The 22,059-nt window shown below is 39.1% G+C and overlaps 1 protein-coding gene across 1 annotated transcript in view; it reads right to left on the bottom strand.

The window, feature by feature from the left end:
- Positions 1 to 7,309: 7,309 nt before the first annotated feature.
- Positions 7,310 to 22,059, bottom strand: part of ntrk3a (neurotrophic tyrosine kinase, receptor, type 3a) — a 208,978-nt gene continuing 194,228 nt past the window's right edge. The window contains exons 16-18 of the mRNA XM_071915070.1: positions 20,321 to 20,564; positions 11,072 to 11,230; positions 7,310 to 7,495 (exon numbers count right to left, since the gene is read on the bottom strand). Coding sequence (XP_071771171.1) covers positions 7,310 to 7,495; positions 11,072 to 11,230; positions 20,321 to 20,564 — 589 coding nt within the window. The remainder of the gene's footprint in view (positions 7,496 to 11,071; positions 11,231 to 20,320; positions 20,565 to 22,059) is intronic.

Here is a 22,059-nt window from a genome sequence, read left to right as displayed (position 1 = left end):
TGGGTGACCTCCTTAGTGTTGTGCTGCTCACTCGCGTCACAACTCTGTGCGCGTGGGACTGCATTATTGTGTGCACAATCAAAGTTCTTCTGCACTATGCTGCTTGCTTGCGGACCTGGCGATTTCTGCTTGCGCAAGAGATCACCAAGCGCATGATAGTAATATACCTAAATAAACAAATTAAATATGGACCATTACATTTAAGAGAGAAGGACCAGTAAGCCAATGTTCCCAAAGTACTAATAATTATTCAGTAATGATCGCAAAATCATGCTAATATCATTATATCATATTATCATGCTAATAGTTACTCGTTACTACCAGAAATTACCAGTTACTTTTTGAGAATTTCTCAGTAATTACACAATTAATACCCTGTCATTTATGTAATTTCTGTGCCGTAATGTAAAGTGCTACCATATTTTTTTAATGAATACATTTTCAATATAATTTTCTAACATTTCCTGAAGAGGTGCTTGTAGAAAGAAAGAAAGAAAGAAAGAAAGGACACCACCATTCAAAGATGAAGCAACTTTTAATTTTAAGTGTCAGAATCATACACCAAGCCTCCTTAAAAGTTCACCACATCTCAGCTTTTTAAAAAGACATTATATAAGTTGTCAAATTATTCTAATACATAGAGTTATAAATGATAGTATGGAGACGGTTATACAACACCTTACCCAGAGAGAGCGAGAGAGAGAGAGCCAAAGTGAGAAAGACATTGACTTATTGTTGAGTTATGATGGTTTTAACATTTAAAATTGAACTGTTATTCAGCTTAAATACTTTGTATGGAAAACATGATGCAGTAAAATACAGGAGAGAGAGGGGGAGAGGGTGAGAAAGAGTAGACAGTGAGTTTGAATAAATAAGCAGGGAGAAAAAATGGTGCGCATAGAAAGAACAAGAAAGCAAAAAGCGATGTTGAAAACTAAAAAAAACTTGAGATAGAGCACAGAGAGAAAGATGGAGGCCTTTCCCTCCAATCCCCACTAACCCAAATGCCATCAGAAGATAGTAACAAAGTCTACAATAGAGTAAGCCTCACTTCAAGAGACCATCAATTCCCAAAGCCTTGTGTTGGTTAGAACTGCACTAGGCAACATTGCATGTTTGGGGCTCCAAATGGCAGCAAGAGGTAATTGTTTGAAAGATTTGAACTGCAATACCCAGAAATCCTGTAAGGTGATGTCATTAAGCTGCACACAGCACGCCCATGTTTACCTACCTGGCCAGTCTGTGATGCTTTATACTAACAGATACCAAAGAGACGAGAGAGACATGTTGTATTTTGCTCTTAAGTTTTGTTACTTCCTGTCTGCCGAGAAGATTTCCCGCCAGTTACTATGCCAACACCAGAGTTTAATTTGGGTAAATAGGGTGAATCTACCGCATCTCAATTAGTGGGGATGAGATGCTCCTCCCTGTTGCAGCCCCACTTTGTGATTTAGACTGATAAGACGGGTGGGCTTTTACATACAAATCTTGCCTAGTGCAGCATTAATGCTTAACACTTGGAGTATGTGAGAAATAACATGAGAATTTTAAAGGTCACCAGTGTGGGATTTTCTGTGAATATATCACTGCCAAGTCATTTCATTGGCTAAATGAACACAATACAGGTCACTTAGGGTGACTGTTTTAAACTTTTTTTCCTTTTTTTTATAGCATTAAAATGAGGCATCACAAATGATTTCACAGTAATATATCGAGAAGAAAATCCTCCAAGGAGCATCTTTAAAACACATTATGGCTGTTGGTTGGAGATCCTTGATTATGGAGACACAATGCTTGCATTACCAGTGTCCCATTTACAACAGGCTTCAGAATTAAGAAAACCCTACATATAGCAGCAGCCATATGTGTTTGTAGTTCACATTAGGTTGAATTCACTTTGGGATGCCAAATGATGTTTATGAATGCAACCCATTGGTAAAACACAAAATGCTCCACAAATACAGTTGCTAAATATTTTTTGTACGCTGCAGTGAGAACACAGTCAATACAACAGGACCAGAAATGCCACTGCTCAGCCACAAGGTGAAGGTATACTTATTGCAGCAAATAAGCTCTTTGATCAACTTTCTGTACAAGAACATTTGTATCAATTTCACCTCTGTATGTTCAGTAGTTAGTGTGTCCAGTACTTCTGAGATGATGCAAAGCTAGTTTGTACTGTTCTCTGATCACACACAGTATGGTGGATTGTAAGCATGAGTGGATACAGATCAAACTGCTACCAATACTTTTGTAAGACAACAAGAGTGCTAGCACTTTCTAGATGCTCGGGTGGAGGGGTGGGGTGAGGTGGGGGTATGTATTATAGTGAGTGAAAATACATTGACGACTCCGGTTAACACCAAAGTGCTGTGGTAGCACAGTGCTGTTGTAACTAAGAGAATTGCTGAACAAAATATTGAATGTGTGTTGAATTAACCACTATAGTTTGTACATCACTGAGCCAGTTCCTGGTATGTGGATGTACAGAGCACCAGCTTTCAGTTGGTCGATGCTTGTTGGACTCCTACCTGCAGGGGTCTTGGGGTTCTGTGGCACCTAAACAGTGCATACTGTAATTCCCCTAAGCAGTGTACATTGCAAAAGGTGTCACACACGACGAGCCCACAAATTAAAGAACACACAGAGCCTGACTCTTAATAAATTGATCATAGACCTTATTTGTAAGAAGTGACATGTCAGAGAACATTTGGAAAAGACATTCTTCATTATGAGACAAAGGATGCAGTGTATATGTCAGAAGGTATAGATCCACCAGATGTGCTTTTCACATTCTCATCTTTTCCACATTGTGTACAAAGGACATGACACTTTCTCAAGAGGCTGTGAGTTGTTGTTGCACGTAGCACAGAGGACAGAAGAGCTAGTTTACACGAGTTTCCTGCGGTTGTCTTTTTGACTGCTAAAACTCCATGGTGGAATATTCATAAATATTCAAACTGGTGGAACTGTACCCTTTAATACGATTAATAATAAATCAGAAAACATACCCACGGATAGCTACAGAAGTAATGGTAAATATCATACAGTAGTTCTTATGCTTGTTCTTAATGCATGTATCAAGTTTGCATCTAGTTAGGACACCAAGCCACATTTAAACACAGGTGTACATATAATCAAAACAAATTGGAATCAGATTTTCCCATACTACCTCCATAGGCACCCTTCTTAGGTGTTTACACCTGTACACCTAACTAAACATAATCTTGATACATTTTCTATCTCCATTACAATTATAATGACAGGTAGAAATCGGGACTTTGTTACATTGGGGTTAAATTATTTTGGCAGAAAATTGCTTTTGAGGAACTAGACCACAAGATCAGATTCATGACACTTTAAGCATCAATACACTGGGATAATATGACAGTAGCTTAGATATCTCACAGCTTTCAGACAAGTTGTCTTTTCAGCCTTTTCACTGGGGATAGAAAAACTGTGACCATTGCTTTGCCTGTAGACAGGCAAAATACAGTTATGGCTGTCATTTAGGGCAAAAGTTGAGCAAAGGTTTGTCATTTGCTGTTGGGTTGACTCATCTACAATGTAGCATGAGTCTCGTAGATGAGGCAAAAGGACATAATACTACCTTTAGATGCCACCTTTGTGTGGAACTGTTATAACGTCCAGCCTTTGCTTAGTCACCCATTATTTTGCCTTTGACAGTATATTGAATCTAGCACTAGAGCTAACCATCCCATGCATTGATTTGTGAGACTGGACTAACAGTGTTGTCCCCAAAGCAGCAGAGGCAGCCCTAAACCAACTGAATGCATTTCAATTTATAATGGTTCTCATCTTTCTGCAAGAGCAAATATAATACAGGAGTATAAGGATAGAGATAGATATTAGCGTGCTGAGCTGAGGGGGTGAGGGTGACTATATATGTAGGGTCATAATAATGACAATATAAATAATCATCACTTCTTACACCAGGCATTTTATACTCGGTGTCTGGCAAGGCAGACAACACCAGGATCATTTTTATCAAGCCTCTCAGAGTAAGAGTGCTTTTCAGGTCATGATGAATTGCAAGCCAGTTGGCAAAGATGTGCTAGGTGGAAAATACATTTGAATGTTATGTACAGTGTAACAAAGTAATATAAACAAAAGTCAGAAATGAGGGACCCCAAAATGGCCAAAATGAGAAAAACATGTTTGTCGGATGTTATTAAGATGGGGAAAAAGATGTCTTTTCTGATCCTGGAACAGTACTTGCACTCTGAGCAGCTTAATAAAACACTGACCCACTAATTCTACTTTACATCTTTCCTCTACTGTCCTGACTCATACATTGTCATCACATGATCAACTAAAAACACAATGAATTTAAATGTAAATGATTTAAATGATTATTTAGTTAAAATGTTGAAAGACACACTCTATGACTAGATGACGTAAATAATAACAGTAATTACAACTGGAACGTAAGATTATCAAAATATCTATTGGCTTTCACTTAACCATATAGCAACACATCAAGAAGCTAAAAATAATCTAAACCGGAAAAAGGAAATAAGTTAACATATCTCGAGACATAGAAATTTACATTATATACATTCATTTTAAAGTAAAGTTTTTGTTCGTTGACTGGTAACTCCTTTGTTCCTTTGAGTTCAGACTTTCTGTTGCCATAAAGCTGTTTTTGCCAATCGTACCGGAATCTGAAGTCAGAGTAGATCCTGGTGAATCAGAGTGCACAAAGGCTTCGTTCAAGAAATCCTTAAAGGCTTCCTCCCAGCCAGTTGTTTGTCTTTTCACTGGTGATCAGTTTTTTATGTCCAGTGGCAGAATATTCCAATGGCTTTGGAGCATGGCAGAGGTCCACTCTTTGATTCAAAATAAAAATAAATTAAAAATATATAGAATATATATTTATTAAAAAAAAAAAAATAAAAAAAAAAGGAAAATGTCACCTTGGGTAGTTCGATCTTCTTGTCAAGCTGCAAAGGGTATGAAAAAAAGCATTTTTTCCTCCCAGGGTTTCAGTTTAACTTTTTTTATGTAGAATTTTTCTTCATTTTATTCCTGTTTTTGTATGTTTTTTGCAATACTGAGTGCTGAAAGTAGGTTGTTTGTAAGAAAAAAAGATAAGTTTACAGCTAGTGTACATTTTTAAGCAGGTAAACAAAATGTAAAAGTGCTTTTATTTTGAAAGACTGTTTTTTTTTGTTTTTTTTGTTTCCAGTTTAGAAAGAAGTAGGAGGCACTTAGGTCCATCTCTATGGCGACAGACAGTCACTTAGGCCACGCTTCGGGGCTCAGGATTGTAAGGTCTGGTCAAGTTCTTGCAGAAGGAACATCTCAGTGGGATAATATGAGACAAGGACTGTAGAAACCAAGGTGTATATGAAGGTTAAGTCAGGTTTTGCAGATGCAAACAACACAGCAAGCTGACATGGGACTAGTACTTTTGAACACAGTGGTTGCTTGAGATGACAAGTTTGATTTGTGCACATTGTCCTCTCTTTCTGTCCTGTTTCCTTGATGTTTGAATGAACAACAGCTTGAAAAAAGAAATCTGGTCTCACTGCTGGCCGTGTGAACATTGCATTTCCCCTATGTTATGACATAACTGCCTGGTCCTCCTTTTGTTGGTTGACGTCTAGAATGCATTGTTATACATTGTCAGCAGTAACAACTTCAACCCACAAGTTTTCATTTTTGTCTTCTGTTTCTTTGATGTTTGTATCAGAACAGTTCATCTGGTCCCCGCCAGAAGAATACTGCCAGTTTCGGCACTGGTCCTATGGCCACCCAGTTCCCACAATGCAATGATGCAGCAGTCCAGTACCTCTCTTCCTGATTCTAGTAAGGCCTACCCATCCAAGCTTAAGCTCATCACTTTAGTTTCTAATTGAAATTTTGTCAGAAGAAGTGGTAACATTCTTTGTAAGTCTCTGAATCAGTTGAATGTAGAACAAAGAAAATGTATCAGACCAGACAAGTAGATTAGTAAATAGAAACAGAATTTGACAGCAGTTTAGCAGGCATGTTTAGATCTTCAGAATATAGGGAGGGATGTCACCATGATGATATTATGGAGGGTGTTCTTGCATATTTGCAGTCAACACATTTTAGTTCTATAGAAGGGGCAGCAACATGGTGCTCATATTGTACCACCTGGCCCAAACTATTAATGACTCTTGACCAGACCAGACCAGGCTAGCCCAATTAGATGTAAAATCATTGACAGACAAGCCTGGGGTAAGTTATCCTGGAGTATACAAAGCCTAGAATTTAAAAATTTCACAGAAATTTGTTTTTAGATTATTTATATCATCCGTCTGAACTTATTACATGCTTGCTGCAATTTATGCTCAAAAATGAGATCAGGTTATTACGGAGTGGAAGTCTAGGACGGTTTTACTATGTGATGGCCATGTGCTTCCAATGATAGTCCTGGAAGAGACATACAATCCTGGCCAAGTAAGGCCATAGCAGGTGAAACGACTATAATTCAGGATTGGTTGAAACACAGCCAAACAGTGATCGGCTAACCAGGCTCTATCTAGTGACAGACAAAAACGGAGTTGGGACATTTTGGGTGAGGTGAAATCAGTATAATCCAGAGGACAGGATATTTGAAACATAGCCAGGCTGAGCCAAGCTGTACCAGGCTAGCCCAGGCTTTATCAAGACCTGGACAGAAACAGAGCTGCACTTCTCTAGACAAGGCAAAATTAAATCAAGGTCTAGACAGGATGCATAGGCTAGATGATGACGGTAGCAAAATTATTAGGACAAGAAAACCAAGCCAAGCCACACCAGACAAGGCCAGACCAGTACAGTCCAGTGAATCCAGTCCAATCCAATTTGACACAATCCATAAAGGTCAAGTGTAGTCTAGTCGTAATGAGTTCAGTTGAAAAGAAACAAGATTAGACCAAACAAGGACAGACTAGACCAATTAAGTTTAGTGAGGTCCAAGTCAATCCATTCCATTATATTGAACTGCAATGCAATACAGTGCGATGTAATCCAGTGCAATGTAATCCAGTCCATTCCAATCTAGTGAGATCCATATCATTCCACTCCAGCCATTTCAATGCAATCCATATCCGTCATCTCCACTTCATTTTAATCTTGGTCCAGTCAAAGATCCAGTCCCATTCCCAATCCCAATTCTAATCATTCCATTAGAGACCATTCTGCTTAAATCCAGGCCAGTCCAACATCTACTCCAATGCAATCCAGTTCAGTCAGATCCATTTCACTCCTTTCTATTCAACTGATGATCTAGTCCAATCCTAACATCTATCCCATTCCTTTCTAGTCGATTCCAGTTCTATCCCAGTATGTCCAGATAGACCGGCGTGGCTTTCATCAGGGCGAACAGCATCTTCTGAATGTCCTTAATGTTGAGGCGCTGTTGTGGCTCCCTCTGCCAGCAGCCCAGCATCATATCGTAGACTTCCTTAGGACAGACCCTGGGGCGCTCCAGTACCCTGCCCTGAGTAATACACTCTATCACCTGGAAAGAGACAGACAAATAGAGAGAATTCTGGTTAATATTATCGTGACATATCGTATCATTAGAGAAATATCTGGCTATGCAACGATATGTAAGTTGTTTGTGTGATTGCTTCCTCACACAACACACCCCTGAAGATAACCTTGAGTTGAAATGTCAGGTGTTGTGCCACCTTTAATAAATGTTTGACAAAACATATGCTGTTTTCAGCATGTGCCTTCCCCTGTTGCATTTTCAAATGTTTTATGAGTCAAGTTTATTTGAAACTATTGACCTTATTCACATGGTGCCCATTTTGAATAATGAGGGTGGGAAACCGCTCTGTCTACTGTTGTGTACCAAGATACATTATACAAACATTTATCATTTCACAGATTCCCCACTGAAAAATATATTTGAAACGAATGGAACTCAAGATTCCGGAAGTCCATTATTGCTAGCTACCAGAGTCTAGCCTAGGTAGCTAGTAGCTTACTAAGTAGCAAGTAAGATAACTAACTTCCCTGCTGATTCAAAAAGTCGTTGTGGTTGTTGTTCTCAAGCTTGCTAGCTAATTTGGTAACTGTTAGGTTTATCTGTATTTTGTCCTCACTTATGTATTTAAGTAATGCTACTTTTATACTATGCCAATTTTCCAGGTAGAGTTTCCCACCCAGGACCTCACTGCAAAAATGAAGCCATGCTGAAGGTCATCCACCACTTTGTTAATAAAGCACACCCCAGTTCATTGCTGCCATGCAGCTACAAATCAATATTTGTCATCTTTGTGTTGTAAACAATCATCTGAGGTAGCTAAATGTGTCTGTTCTGTTAATTGTGTTCACAGTTAACTCCATTTAGAGTGTCCTGCCCTGTCAGACTGGTTTAAAACCTCACATACATGCAGACACATAGACATGTTCTTTCTCTCTCTCTCTCTCTCTCACACACACACACACACACACACACACACACACACACACTCTCTCTCTCTCTCTCACACACACACACACACACACACACACATCTCTCACCCTCTCAGTGTTTCATTGATTATAAGAGACCAATACCAATGGTATAATGACAGAATCATCATATGTCATACTCATAGGCCTGTGACTGTACAGTATGATAAAAGACATTTAGGCTGTGTTTTAAAATAGCTGTAATCTTTGAATATTTTATCCATAGAGCCATAATTGATACACTCATAATATTAAACTATACTTAGCCATAATAACAGAATACCCACAAGGGTATAATGACAGATGAAGTCTTTGAACATTAAGTGTATATTGATATACTCAATGTATCCCTGCTAGGGTCTTTAACCCACCTCATGAAGTGAAGTAGAGTCTAACACATGGTTTTATCAGAGAGAATCAATCAGTCGTATCAGTTGCTCTCTGCTGGGGTCTATTAAGATCTTATGCTCAGTGCTTTTTGTGAGGACTTAACTTCCCCCTTTATTTTCCTCTGCATTCTCATTTAGAAAATCCACACTCACAACACCAGTATCCAAAGCATAGGCATTGGTATTCATACCGTCTCTGCCGAAGTCACACCCCTCTGGTGTCCAACAGAGGCATTTGCAGTTTTTCTTTTTTTCAACTTGAAAACACGTTCCCTCTGGCTATTTTGGCTATATTTAAACAGTACTGAGCATGGTCTGAATTTATTATAATTGAGGAAACAATCAATTTTTGCTCTTACTTGTCCAAATGATCACCTATAAATAGTGAAATCTTTAGTCAAAACTAAATAAAGTCAAGGAGGCTTGAGTGATCACAGCCACAGATGAAATGTACACCTGGGCCATTTGGAGACTTGGCTGCAAAATGTTTCAAGCACTGCCTTTGCTTCTGAGGGTTTGTCTTCTGTGCCTACATCCCACAGTATTATTTCAAAACAGACAGCATTTATATAAAAAGGCAGGATTTTAGCTATTAATTACTGTCATTTATAAAGGAGACCTGCGCCAGTTTTGGCTGAATGTTGCACATTGACTGGTGCCAGTCCACAATTTGGCTTAGTGCACAATGATGTGTCTTGATGCTCCTTTTTCACATTTTAGGCTTACCAGTTGGTTGATTGATGGTTAAAAAGCGAAGAAAAACATTTTTTTACAATGAAGTTCAAGTTTTGGTGACTTGTGTGACTTTGTTCTACAATACATTGGTTGGCTCTGTTTGCACAAGGGGGCGTCCTCCTCGTAAAACTAAAATCTGGGCTTACATTACAAGTCAATGCAGTTTATCAGTGTAGGAGAAGTGATAATCACAAATGGACAAATCTTTGTGGGACCGTGAAAGGTAAACTTGCTCAAGGACGGTGGTGGCCCAGCAGCTAAGCAGGATCTATCCAACCTGGAGGAGACTGTGGCATGTGGCAAGACATCAATATGGAAATAGTGTACTGATTATATTTTGGGAGAATTCAAACTGATATTCATGGAATGATCCACCAGTTAAAATGGAAAGATCCACAAATTTTCTAGGCTTTCAAAAGCAACCCCATTTTTAATAATTTCAGATTCATTTTGTCTAATTCGTTCACTCTCATTCACATTCGTTCACTCTCCATGGTTAAAAGGGGGCAAGTGGTAGAAATAGCCTGGACTCATTACAGTCACTGCAAAATCACATTTTTCCAAAGTGTGGTTCTCCACTTACACTGAATGTACAAAATATTAGGGACACTTACTCCTTTCATAAAGTACACTGATGAGGTGAATCCAGGTAAAAGCCATTATCCCTTATTGATTCCCCTTATTAAATCTATACAAATCACAAACGAAGAGATGTAGATAAAGAGCAGCAGACGAGTTGGAGAAGGATTTTTAAGCCATATAACTGAAGGTTTCCACTCCCAAGTGCATAACTTCCATATCATAAACATGGAAGAGAATCCGTTGAGATCTCCGCATTCACATTTTCCAACACAAGTCTGATGTGTGCAAGAGGGCATGCGGGAATATCAGAATAGGCCGCATACTGCCTTACATGTACCATTAAATATACCCACACTCCCCTCATTATTAGCCAGCTGGAAACACAGCTGTTTTACACCTTCCCATAGTATGACTCCAAGTCACCAAATGCTACTCTGCAACACTGTATATGGCTGTAGCTGGCTGCTTGTCAAAGGATTTCCTAGAGAATGACTCCAGAATGCCACACATCACATTTAAAAGGGCAATAAGTAGCACAAAATGACCATAATGTATCTGTGGGGAATGGGGGTTGATAGAGTTGTTAATTTGTACCAATGACTCAATGATTATTTGGCCAAGTCCTGAGATTTCTGGCTTTCAGAACTCACTTTCTGGCCCGTACTTTTGGTTTGTTTTGGAACAAAAAAAACCCACCCATTGGAGCTTCAAGACCCCCCCGCAGACCGGCATTTTCAACAGTTCAACGATGGAGGATGGTGCTACGAGTGAGTGGCCAACATTACCACACATTTCAGGTACAAAGGCTAAAAAGCCTCGTTCTCAAGCCAAAAAAGGCAAATGACATGGCCGTATTATTATTAAGATTAAGATTACTTAATGCACATTTAAACCTGTATACATGTACAAATAAAGCGATTCCTTACCTCATTATTGGCCAGTTGGAACCATGGTTGTTTGCCATAGGTGAAGATCTCCCACAGAATGACTCCAAAACTCCACACATCGCTCTCTGTTGTGAACTTCCGGTACATGATGCTCTCCGGGGGCATCCAACGGATCGGCAGCATGGTGTGACCTCCCACCTGCATAGACACACATACACACACACACACGTTGGACAACACAAGAGAAAGCAGTTGTGAGTCATGTAGTATATTCTACATGAACATGAACTTCCTAAGCATGACGCTTTTAGGGAACGTTTTGACACTGGCCGCAAACGCAAAAGTGTGTTCTCCATGCTCAATGGAGAGAGGGAGATAGAGGACACACACACACACACACATCAGACTTACGCATGGACATGTGCACATACACACACAAACACACAGACGCCACACACACATTAACATAAACATACCAACGTCAATCAGGATAATATAAGTCACAGATTGTTTTGGTACAAAAGTGGCAGGTAACAAAGGTTAACCGTTCATCACATGACACTTATTATAGTCTCTCTCCATATGTAGCCTGTTAGTTTGTTTTTATGTTTTTAGTGCATATCTCAGATCATTTAACCCCTTATTTTTTTATGATTAACACATTTTATTTTGAAAATGGTCACCGACAATATGTTGATCCATCAGTTGACCTCCTGTTACATAAATGCTTGACCTACAGCTTCTATTAACAAGGAAATAATTACCAAAGAGAAAGAGTGTGATAGGTTAGAAGATGGTGCCTTATAGATGTAGCAATCGCTCTCCATGCCTGTAAAGTAGATGCTTTAGCTTTGTTTAGTCTAGCAGTAGTACACTCCAGTGTAACTACACAGTGATAACAAGTATTCCAGTATTGATGTAAAGGAATCTCAGGGTTAAACCAGAGCTTAAGAATTGTTTTCTTGGTAGAAGTAAATCACTGTTGATTCAGCGTTAGTGATAATGCTGAATCATCATTCATCAGTCATCAGGAATAGACAGGGATCTAACATGATTGAAACCCCTACTAAGTCTGACAGTTGAAGCACATTTCTGTAAATTTTTAATTGAGGGGCATCCCCAGAACAAGTGCAGCACCGTTCCTGCACTGCAAAAAACATGACAAGCTGTCAAGTGATTTTAACTTGATTCCAGACACATCAAGTTTAGTTCATGATATTTTTAGTCAAATTATCTCACTGCACTGGCAGATAATCTTGCTGGTTTCAATAAATTTCACTTTCACGCCAATATGACTTATTTCAAGAAACCATCATAAAACAATTAAGTAAATCTTGATACAAGAAACTTTCTCCAAGACAATTTCAAGTAGCTAAATGTCCTGAAACAAGTTACATGTGACTTTTGTTAAGAAATGAATTTGCCCGTTTTAATCTCATTTTATGCCTGTTTTAATTCATAGCTGGTATTTTTCTTCTTTATTTTATTGGCTGTATGTATTATTTTTTGATTGTCTGTAAGGCAATTTGTAGCAATTTTGAAAAGTGCTACACATATAAAGTTTATTCTGGTATTTCTAATTACTAAAATTTAACATGTGTGATGACAGAGAATAAGTAAGAAGAAAGAAAATGCTTGCTCACTGGATGTCATGAATAAAACATTTCATACAGATTTAATCAAACAGCTTCCAACTTAAAAGGGAAAACCCACCCTAAAAAATAATTAACATATGTTATTGCTACGCTTCGTTCAGTGTTTGTGAATGTGAAGAACTCCCTCCCTAAACCAGAAAGCAGGGAAGCAAAGCTCTAATCTGTGATGTCACGCTTTAAACATTCATACCAACAGATTTGATCTTAAATCCCCAGCTGGAAACATTGCTACAACAAGTCTTTATTCATGATTTTTTATCATATCTTGGAATGGGCCTTAGAAATGGCTCTCATGTCTTATAGGCACTTAGATATTACTTTTTCCCAAAGCTACAAATATGTACAGCAGGAGCAAAAGAGGGAAGGATCAAAGGAAGAATGGCAGGAAGGAGAAAAAATTACAAAAAAACTGGAAAAAAAATAAATAAGGAAGCAAGGAAAGAGGTGAAGATGATGGAAAGAAAATAGAAGAGGGAGGTGATGAAGAGAGTAAGTAAGAGGAAGGACAGATGGCATGAATGAACAAGCAAACAAATGAACAAATTAAAGAACAGTGCTAAGAAAAGGTGCTGCTTCATATTAAAGCCATCAAAATTCATTATAGTGAAATGTATCATTTGGACAGTTCATAATTCATCATGGATTGCTGCTGTTGTGTGAAAAGCCTGTAACTCCAATGTTTTGTGTTTTTCTTATTTTTATTTGAGTTGACTGTTTGCATGCAAGTAAGTTCCATGACCCTCAAAGAAGCAATGGAAGTCATTCAAAACCCATTTTATAGTTTCCAAAATGCATGGGCATGAATGCAGAAATCAACCCCTGCCTCGATTCCTAAAAAGTTTTGGAATTAGGAGTTTTTCATCTGACAGCAGTGATATGATAGATGGGGAATAGATGAAGATGCAGGAATAGTCTGTTGGTTCCAATAATAGCTCATGATGTATATCACCCACTGTGTTAATCATATCTGGTTTGACTCATTTTGTCTGTGTTACTGTAATAATAATGCATTGAGGATGAATGTATGTCTCTATCCACAATATGTATTTGCATTTCAATTATAGGTTGCTATTAACATATTGACCATGACAGGGACAGTGTGATAGAGGCTGATGGTGGAAATTCACTTTTGTCTCATCATTTATCAAAAACTAATAAAAAAAAATTGTCAAATTATATTTATCAAACAAGATAACATTATTTTTCACTAATATAAGTCAAAAATGTTTGTCAGAATTTCTCAATATTTGGTATGTCCACCATTTGCCTTAACTACAGCTTGCACTTTGGCATCGATTCTACAAGTTATTGCTGAATTTGTGAATCCACATTATTCTGGCACTCTATTAGAGCATTCCAGAGAATGTCTTGTGATGTTACAGTATGTTTCGCCTTTTCCCATTTTCCGATTTTCAAATGTTCCCAAAGATGCCCAATGGGGTTGAGGTCTGGTAACTGTGGAGGGAAAGCCATGCAAGTCAGCACTCCTTGCTCTTCCTTGGACTTCCATAGGCCTGCCATAGCTTCCATGCATGTTTAAGGTCATTGTCCTGCCGGAAAATGAATCCTCTTCCACACAACTTTAAGGGATGGAATGCCTCTGCAGAATAGTGTTACTTCTCTTTGGTCAATGCGTAGTTGATCCAGTGCAAGTCACCAGCTCCAGAACAAGCAAAACATCCCCACACCTGAATATTTCCACCGCCATGTTTTACTGTAGGTTTAATGCACTGTTGCATTAACTTCTCATCCATCTCCTCACTTTTACGAGAGAAGCGAAGAATAATGCGAAGAATCTGCACACTGCTCACCAATCTGAAAAAAATATATTTTCGCTCAAGTACCAATGCCTCAGTGAAAAGGACCTTTTTTCCTATTGGTGAGCATTCTTAACATGATACTTTGAATTTCTTATTGGAATTTAGGCACCTGTGGTCAAGTGTTGAGGGACTCATATTCCCTCTCTATTAATTGAGCAACCTATTTAATGGGAGATGCAACAGATTACTTTTTGAAAGCAACCTTCCAAAGCCTGATGGAGGATATATGAAGATATAAGGACAAGCCAGACTGTAGTTTGTATAATGGTATGGCATGTGAACAGTGCTGTCTGTACTGTAAATCATATCCACACAAAACACACACACACCTGTAATGGAACATGATATACAGTAGATGGTACCGTTTGTTAAAAGGAGTAATACACCCTCACAGAATCCATCAAGATCACAGGAATGACATACAGTAGCTTACTATCTGTGGATTCTGTTATGGGGTGGATTTTGCCTTTAATCACACATGACTAATGGAGGAGGATATGTGAAGATGTACAACCCAGAGTGTATTACCTATTATAGTACATGGTGTAGATTATAGTGAGTTAATCATTATTCATCTGGACTAGCTTGGTCTCTGACTGCTGCGAAATCATAAAGCAGCTTGACTAATTTAGTCGGATACGTGCTTCCTAATCAAGACCCGCATAATGAATGACCGGCAGTACGCCGCTGACAAATCGTCCTTACCGCACTACTCCTCTCACCCCCCTCCCCTCCTTCCTTCACCCTCCTCTTCCTCTCGCCTCCAGTTTCCCATCACCTCCTCCTCCTGTCCTTCCTTCACCTCCTCATTTCTCCACCTTTCTCTCTTTTCCTTCTTTCCTGCTCTTCTATCCCTCGTTCTCATTCCCCTCCTTCACCTCTCTCCTCCTTTCCACTGCTCTCCTCATCTCTTGTTAACCATTTACTAAGCATTGTTGCAACTTTATACTAATAAAGGCCTAGATAATGCTCATTTACCTTTTAGAAACCATTTACTTACCTTTTTAAACATCAGTAGCAACTTTGACTCTTAACTCTCTGACTATTAACATGCAGTTAGATACATTTAAAATTGTAAGTATGATCTAATTCACTGCATCATGCACAGAAACCAGTCTACCAGCACAGAAACCAGTCTAACCAGTTGTGCTACATGCTGTTCTGTGGCACAGTGTTGTCCATTTTGTTTGACTGCAATGTTACAGCATATCAGTAAAGCTGTAAATCTGGGCTGGTGTCAGTTATCTTTTAATTCAATGAATTCAACAACGTGAAAGGCAGAAGCAGCAGTTCATTTGCTAATGATAGATCATTCGTTCGCAGTTACTCACCCCTCTCATGACTTTTTCAGCATTATAATTTTGTGGAAAACTTGTAGAATCGCAAGTGGCTGCCTTGCCACTTGGCATTAACATGCATTGTCTCTGGATGTGATTTAGCTGGATTACTTTACACCTGACATTCAAATGTGTCTTTATACAGTGAAATCAGATTTCTTTTTCACTTGCCAAAAGGAGGGGCACGTAACTTCCGCTTGTAATATTTATGTCCTTTAAGATTTACAGTAAACATCTCATCTTGCTTATTTGGTTGCTTTTTGACTAGTATGTTACTAACTGAGCTGCACGCCACCTCTTTGATTTGTGTCTTTGATTTGAGACACATTGCATTTACACTTTGTTGTCAATGTGGCCAAATGTGTCCTCCATAGGTGGTTTAGGTGATCAGATCTTCAATGTGTCTTGAGCATATTTACACCTGGATTAGATGTGTTTTTGCTTTATCTAATTACAGTCTAATCACAGGATGCACGTTAACGCAGGAAAGGGGGGTGCTGGCATGCTGTATAACAAATATTCTTAGGAAACATTGCTGTGAACTATCAGCACTGACCCATTTCAATGGCATAACCCTTTCTAGCAGATGATTCTGAGAACGACACCACTGTGATGTTGATTTCAAAAGCTCTGCAAATGCTCTGCATATTTACTAATTATTTTCAGACAAGTTTGAAACGCAGGGTTACCTTTAGCCTTAGGCTAAGAGTTTGCCTGAGGCTAATCTAAACCACTTTCCACACTGCAACAGTTAGCTCAGAGCCCAGCTGGTGTCCGTGGAGCACATCTTTTTTAGCTAGCAGCACTCAGCAGATGCTTTGGGGAAAACATTGGCGGTGGCTCCTGCTACTGCTATGAGACTGTTGAAAAACTTTTATAGGCCCTTTTTAACTTTGCTAAAAACATGCTGAGCCCTCAGTGCTGTTGGGATGGAAATAATGCGTCCTTTCCATTTAAAACTATGAGAAAAAGAAGCTGCCACTGTAAGACAGGACTCTGGTGGACATTGAGAGCCTTGTTCTCTTTCCCTGCCAGCCTGCTATTTCTCCCTGCAGACAAGCCAACCAAAATAAACTATCTGCAGTTTAGAGAATTCACACATATTCTTGAAGAGTTTGACTAGTACAAGTTTAAGTCTAAATAAAAATTGGTACAAAGTAGAAATTTGTAGACTCCCGCACACTGTCTTCACTTACAAGAACTTACAAGTCTATAGATTTCTACTATGTCCTCCTCCGATGCACCTGGTGCATACAAACGGTTATACAGGATTACCTTTTTAATAAATTGGTACAAACCATAATTGTTCAACTCCATCTAGACTGTGCCACCACTGTGCAACAACTGTGCCATTGAAATCAGACAGGCTCCAATAGTTCCCAATGTCTCCTAATTGAATGTTCAATAAGCTAATGTTCCCTGGCAATAAATACAATTCCAGCCAGTAAGCAGAGTCTTGGCAAAGCATCAGAACTTCCGGGAAGTAAAACTGAACCACTAGAGCCTTACAAATCTGCAAACTTCTCAATGCCAGACATTTTAGATACACTGCTTCCACATAGCACAGTGCAATTGAAAACTACAAAACTTAAGGTAAACTGTTTCACCACTGAAGCTATGCATTATATCTGACTGTATATTCCGTAAACAAGTCAGGTTTAAGGACTAATGTAGCCCAGTTTCAGAATGCTTGTTGATAGCAGTTAAAGAGTAACTAAACCAAACCCTCTATAGAGTACAACAGGTGGTGACATCACCTGGAACCAAAGACCAGCCAATAGCAGATGGCCAGTTCAGCACCCTACTTTTCACCATTAGGTGTCAGGCTTCACCAAAGATTTGAATTTGGGGTTTAGTTATTCTTTAAACATGCATGGCTTATAGGCAGGCAACCTACCAGCTCATCTAACCTTTGGACCATGGTATAGGTGCAAAAGCTGTAGCTGTTGCACATAGAGATGTCACAGTGAGGCAGCAACATAGCAGGTATACACTGGCAATCTGAATTGCCCTTTATCCTCAGCCTCACATAACCCAACAAGCATTTCTCAGGTCAACCCAGGCGTGGCAAATTCATTATTAAAACAGCTTTAGAAACTGTTGTGAACTGATATCAGAAAGACATTTAGGTCCTGATTTCACAAAACAATGCAGGTAGCAGCTATGGTCATCTCAACTTTTTGGTGCTATGTTATTTACACAGGTTTTCAACCTTGGTGCAGGCCATCGTACTGTATCAACATCATAACGTTTGCTGGGTAAGAGTCTACTTAAGCCTCTTTTCACACTGCACCAGTCAACCCAAGGCTAACATCTAGGACAGTGGTTGGAAAAGTGGGCTCCAGGAACACTAAGTAGTCTTTCAAGGGATTCCAGGGGCTAGAAAGCATGACAGAATGTAAAAGAATGACTTCTGTGCTCATATCTTACACTTTATCCACTGTTATCTCCCCACCTTTCGTATAGGAGGCTATTCTACTATGTAAATCATATCTGACAACAAAAATTGTGTCAGGTGCCTGTGATCCAATCTCCTCAAATTGGACCTTTTCCCCGATATGGAAAAGGTTGGGAACCCATGATCCAGAATTGTATTGCTAACCCTATGCATGTAATACTGTGGTGTTCCCTCTCTTTGACCATGATGTCCTGGATATCTTGGGTAATTCAGACATATGGTTGATTTGTAATCTAGCCAGTATGTTGGAGCTACAGAGTTCCCTGGGAACTCTGTTTTGCTTCAGGGAAACAGTCTGCATAGGGCGGAGAATTACTGTAGGAGAAATTAAACTCTCTCTCTCAGTTTAGGTGTGTGTGTCTGAGGCTGAATTGGAGACATCTGATGCATGTTAATCAGCAAGTCACTCTGTCTTCGCAGAGGACGTACAACTAGGAGTGTGCGTGTGTGTATGCGCACAGTCTGAAATTAACTTTTTGGCCTATACCTGCTAAGGGCTGGTAAACTAAAAAAAATCCAATGTTGTTGTCTCAAAAAGTTAAGAGTCAGAGTGGTGGGAGACCCTTACTGATTTATCCACCAAAGACAATTTTTACCAGCATTTGACATTAAGCGGGTGGTTATATCGGTTATTTTTGGCGTGTGTGTGTGTATGTGTGTATCTGTTTGAGACAACATTCAGTCAGCAGGGCTTTAGCAGCAACAACAGCAACATCTATCTCAAATCACTCAAGCTGAACGAAACCTCCACATTATTCATGTCCACAACATGTACTCTGCGTTTTAGAGTTTGTGCTCATTTCAGAAAATTTTTGGAGAATGGATTGCACCAAATCCCCATGCATTGCACTGAGGCTAATTATAAGCAGTCAACAAGGCTCTGTTTCATTTACAATCAAACCATGTAGATCATGTTTTGGAAACATTTTGAAAAATGGTGGTGCAGTTGATAATGAGACTATATGAGAATTATTTTGATTGTTGACTGTTTTTTTCTTTTTTCTTTTTGTGGCTCCTACAGGCTCCTGCTGGCTCTATTCAGGTCAATATTGGATCCATATTGATCTGTGACTTTTTTGGAGGTTCACACAACACTCTTTCCTTGCTGATGATCTTCTTTCAAAGGGTTAAAATGAAAAAGAAAGTCAGTCAGCTTTTTCAGTGGCTGTCTAACAGCAGCCCTAGTGGGACATTAGAGCAGCCATTAAAGAGAAAACACTCCACAGAAGCTACTTAGGAGGATGGGACTCGATGGAGTCATTGACATTTACTGCCAAATACAAATGATTTCCCACCACGCCAATTACAGTGTTGAGAGAGTCTGCTGAAAATCCCTCTGTGCCACTGTTACCATCATCTATGAAGACAAACTTCTTCTAGATAGCCAGGCCACATAGAGCCTGACTTCTTCATTTTTTTTTATTTTTTTTTTACATCTGGGACCCACATGAGAAATTTAGCATCTCGTCCTGGGTCCAAGGCTCATTAAAATGTTACAAATCTTAAAAAAAAAAAAAAAACAGCTGCAGGGTAAATAATTTAGTGAAGCTATACAGTGCATCATAATGTAACATGTCAGCCATGGTAGAAGTCCCATATCCTGCATCTATCCTGCACTAGTAACCATTCAAAAAGTCATCCATCATCTAACTGCCGCTGCAGACATTTTGTGAAGATTAAACACATATCAATACATACAGGTCTATATGTATAAAAAACACATATTACAAAATGAGTATGTGTGAATATTGTGCGGATATTCCTGGTCATTTTTTTCCCTACTCTTTCAATCTCATTCAATTTAATTCCATTAGAGTACATTTCTGTACATGTTTAACATCTCCTTCGGAAAAGTGTCGTGTGTGCAGAAAAGACAGAAAAGAAAGAAAATGCAATACTATCAACTAAATAAACAAGGACAATACATAAAAAGCTTATCATACACACAAAAAAAAACAAAAAAACAGACAGACAGACAAGGACAGTTGTACCACAGATTGGATTTTAAATGTACTTACCCTGTAGTAATCTGTGCTGTAAATATCTCTGGACATCCCAAAGTCTCCTATTTTCACCAGAAGGCCGTTCCCCACCAGGCAGTTCCTGGTCGCCAGATCACGGTGCACAAAGTGTTGAGACGCCAAGTAGATCATCCCAGCTGCGATCTGACTGGCTATGTGCAGCATCTGGGACAAACCCAGCTCCCCATTGGTCTGCAAGGGCTGTCCGTCGACCAGGATCATAGCGTCTGGCCCGTGGGCTCTGTGGAAGTTATAGAGTCGGTTAGAAACGCATTAAATATATTAATTCGATACAACCCCATCAGACCTGCTTCAAAGCAGGTAGGTGAGTAGAAGAAGGAATTCCCAGCAAGGGTTCGACCAATACAGGCTTCTAAGAGTCAATTAGAATTCCAATATTTTTGGATTGAAGCTGCTGATAGCAAATATTTTGCTGCCTCCTACAAAACTGCCAATCACCGGCACGCAATGAACCAACCGCAAGTGCACACTGCACCACATGGTAATGATAATAACCTTTATTAGCCCTTAGCCAATGAAAAAGCTGCAATCTACAATCTTGTGAAATCTAAAAAAAAACAATCTCCAAACTTGCGAATTCCAAATATTTGTAACTTTATATGATATTAGACAGTCAACAAATCTTTTCTTTAGTGAATGCGTGATGTTAGAAACCTCATATAACTTAATTTGATTTGATTAGAGCTGCAGTTAGCTGGCTAACTAGCTAACCTACTAGCTAAAACATTTTAAGTGCCGACAATTTACATGATGTCCTCTTAAAAATAGTCATTGTTGTATCAGTAACTATAGTGATTATACATGATGACACATACTTCAGTCACATTCTCTCATTGCTAAAATATTAACAATTGCAGGAGACTTCTAAAAAGAATACAATATACATACATATAAATTTAATGTGAAATGCAGTCTGGCAGTGCTACTTTGTAGAAGTCTCCTGCAATTGTTAATATTTTATAAGTGACAGAACATGTGTATCTCATGTGTCTCAATAACTAGTTAGGGATACAACAATGACTATTTTTATGAAGAAATCATGTAAATTATCAGCATTTCTCCAAAACGTTCGCTACTAGGTTAGCTAGCTAGCCAGCTAAATAGACTATCATGTGGTACAGTTTCATCATCACTTGCGGTTGGCTCATTGCAGAAAGACGCAAGCTAGTGGAACTATCTCACTCGTACTCACTATATTTAAGTGCTTCAGCTACCTTGACACTTGCTATATCAACTCTTGGTATAATTTCCTATGTTAATCTCCCATAACAAACGGTCCTACTGGTCCAATGAATTTGCGTACATTCGCACAACGTCCGCTATCATGATGTATGAAGCAGTAATCCTCTCAACACTCTCCAGTGTCCGTTAGGATCCGTTACAGTTACGACTGACACACAGTTATGACTCAGCTTTAATGATGTAGCACTGTGATAGCCATCAGGCTCACTTAGTGTGTCAGTGATGCTTTAGAGAGGGGTGGAGAGGCAGGGAGAGTGAGTTATGGATAGAGGGAGGAATAGAGAGAGAGACTGAGGAGGTGGAGAAGACAGAGAGAGATAAACAGAGAAGGGGGTGATGACCTGTATAGTTGGATAAATATTCCTGGGCTGTGCTAACTCAACCTAATAGTCAACCTGTGTGTGTGTGTGTGCGTCTTTTCAGCTTCACTGAGTTTTAAGTCTCTAATAGAGGAAGTGATGCCGGTGAAGTGG

This window comes from Centroberyx gerrardi, chromosome 4 (assembly GCF_048128805.1).
Source record: "Centroberyx gerrardi isolate f3 chromosome 4, fCenGer3.hap1.cur.20231027, whole genome shotgun sequence".
NCBI lineage: Eukaryota > Metazoa > Chordata > Actinopteri > Beryciformes > Berycidae > Centroberyx > Centroberyx gerrardi.
Note: the sequence above shows the minus strand (reverse complement) of the source record. Positions and strands in the feature narration are given on the sequence as shown.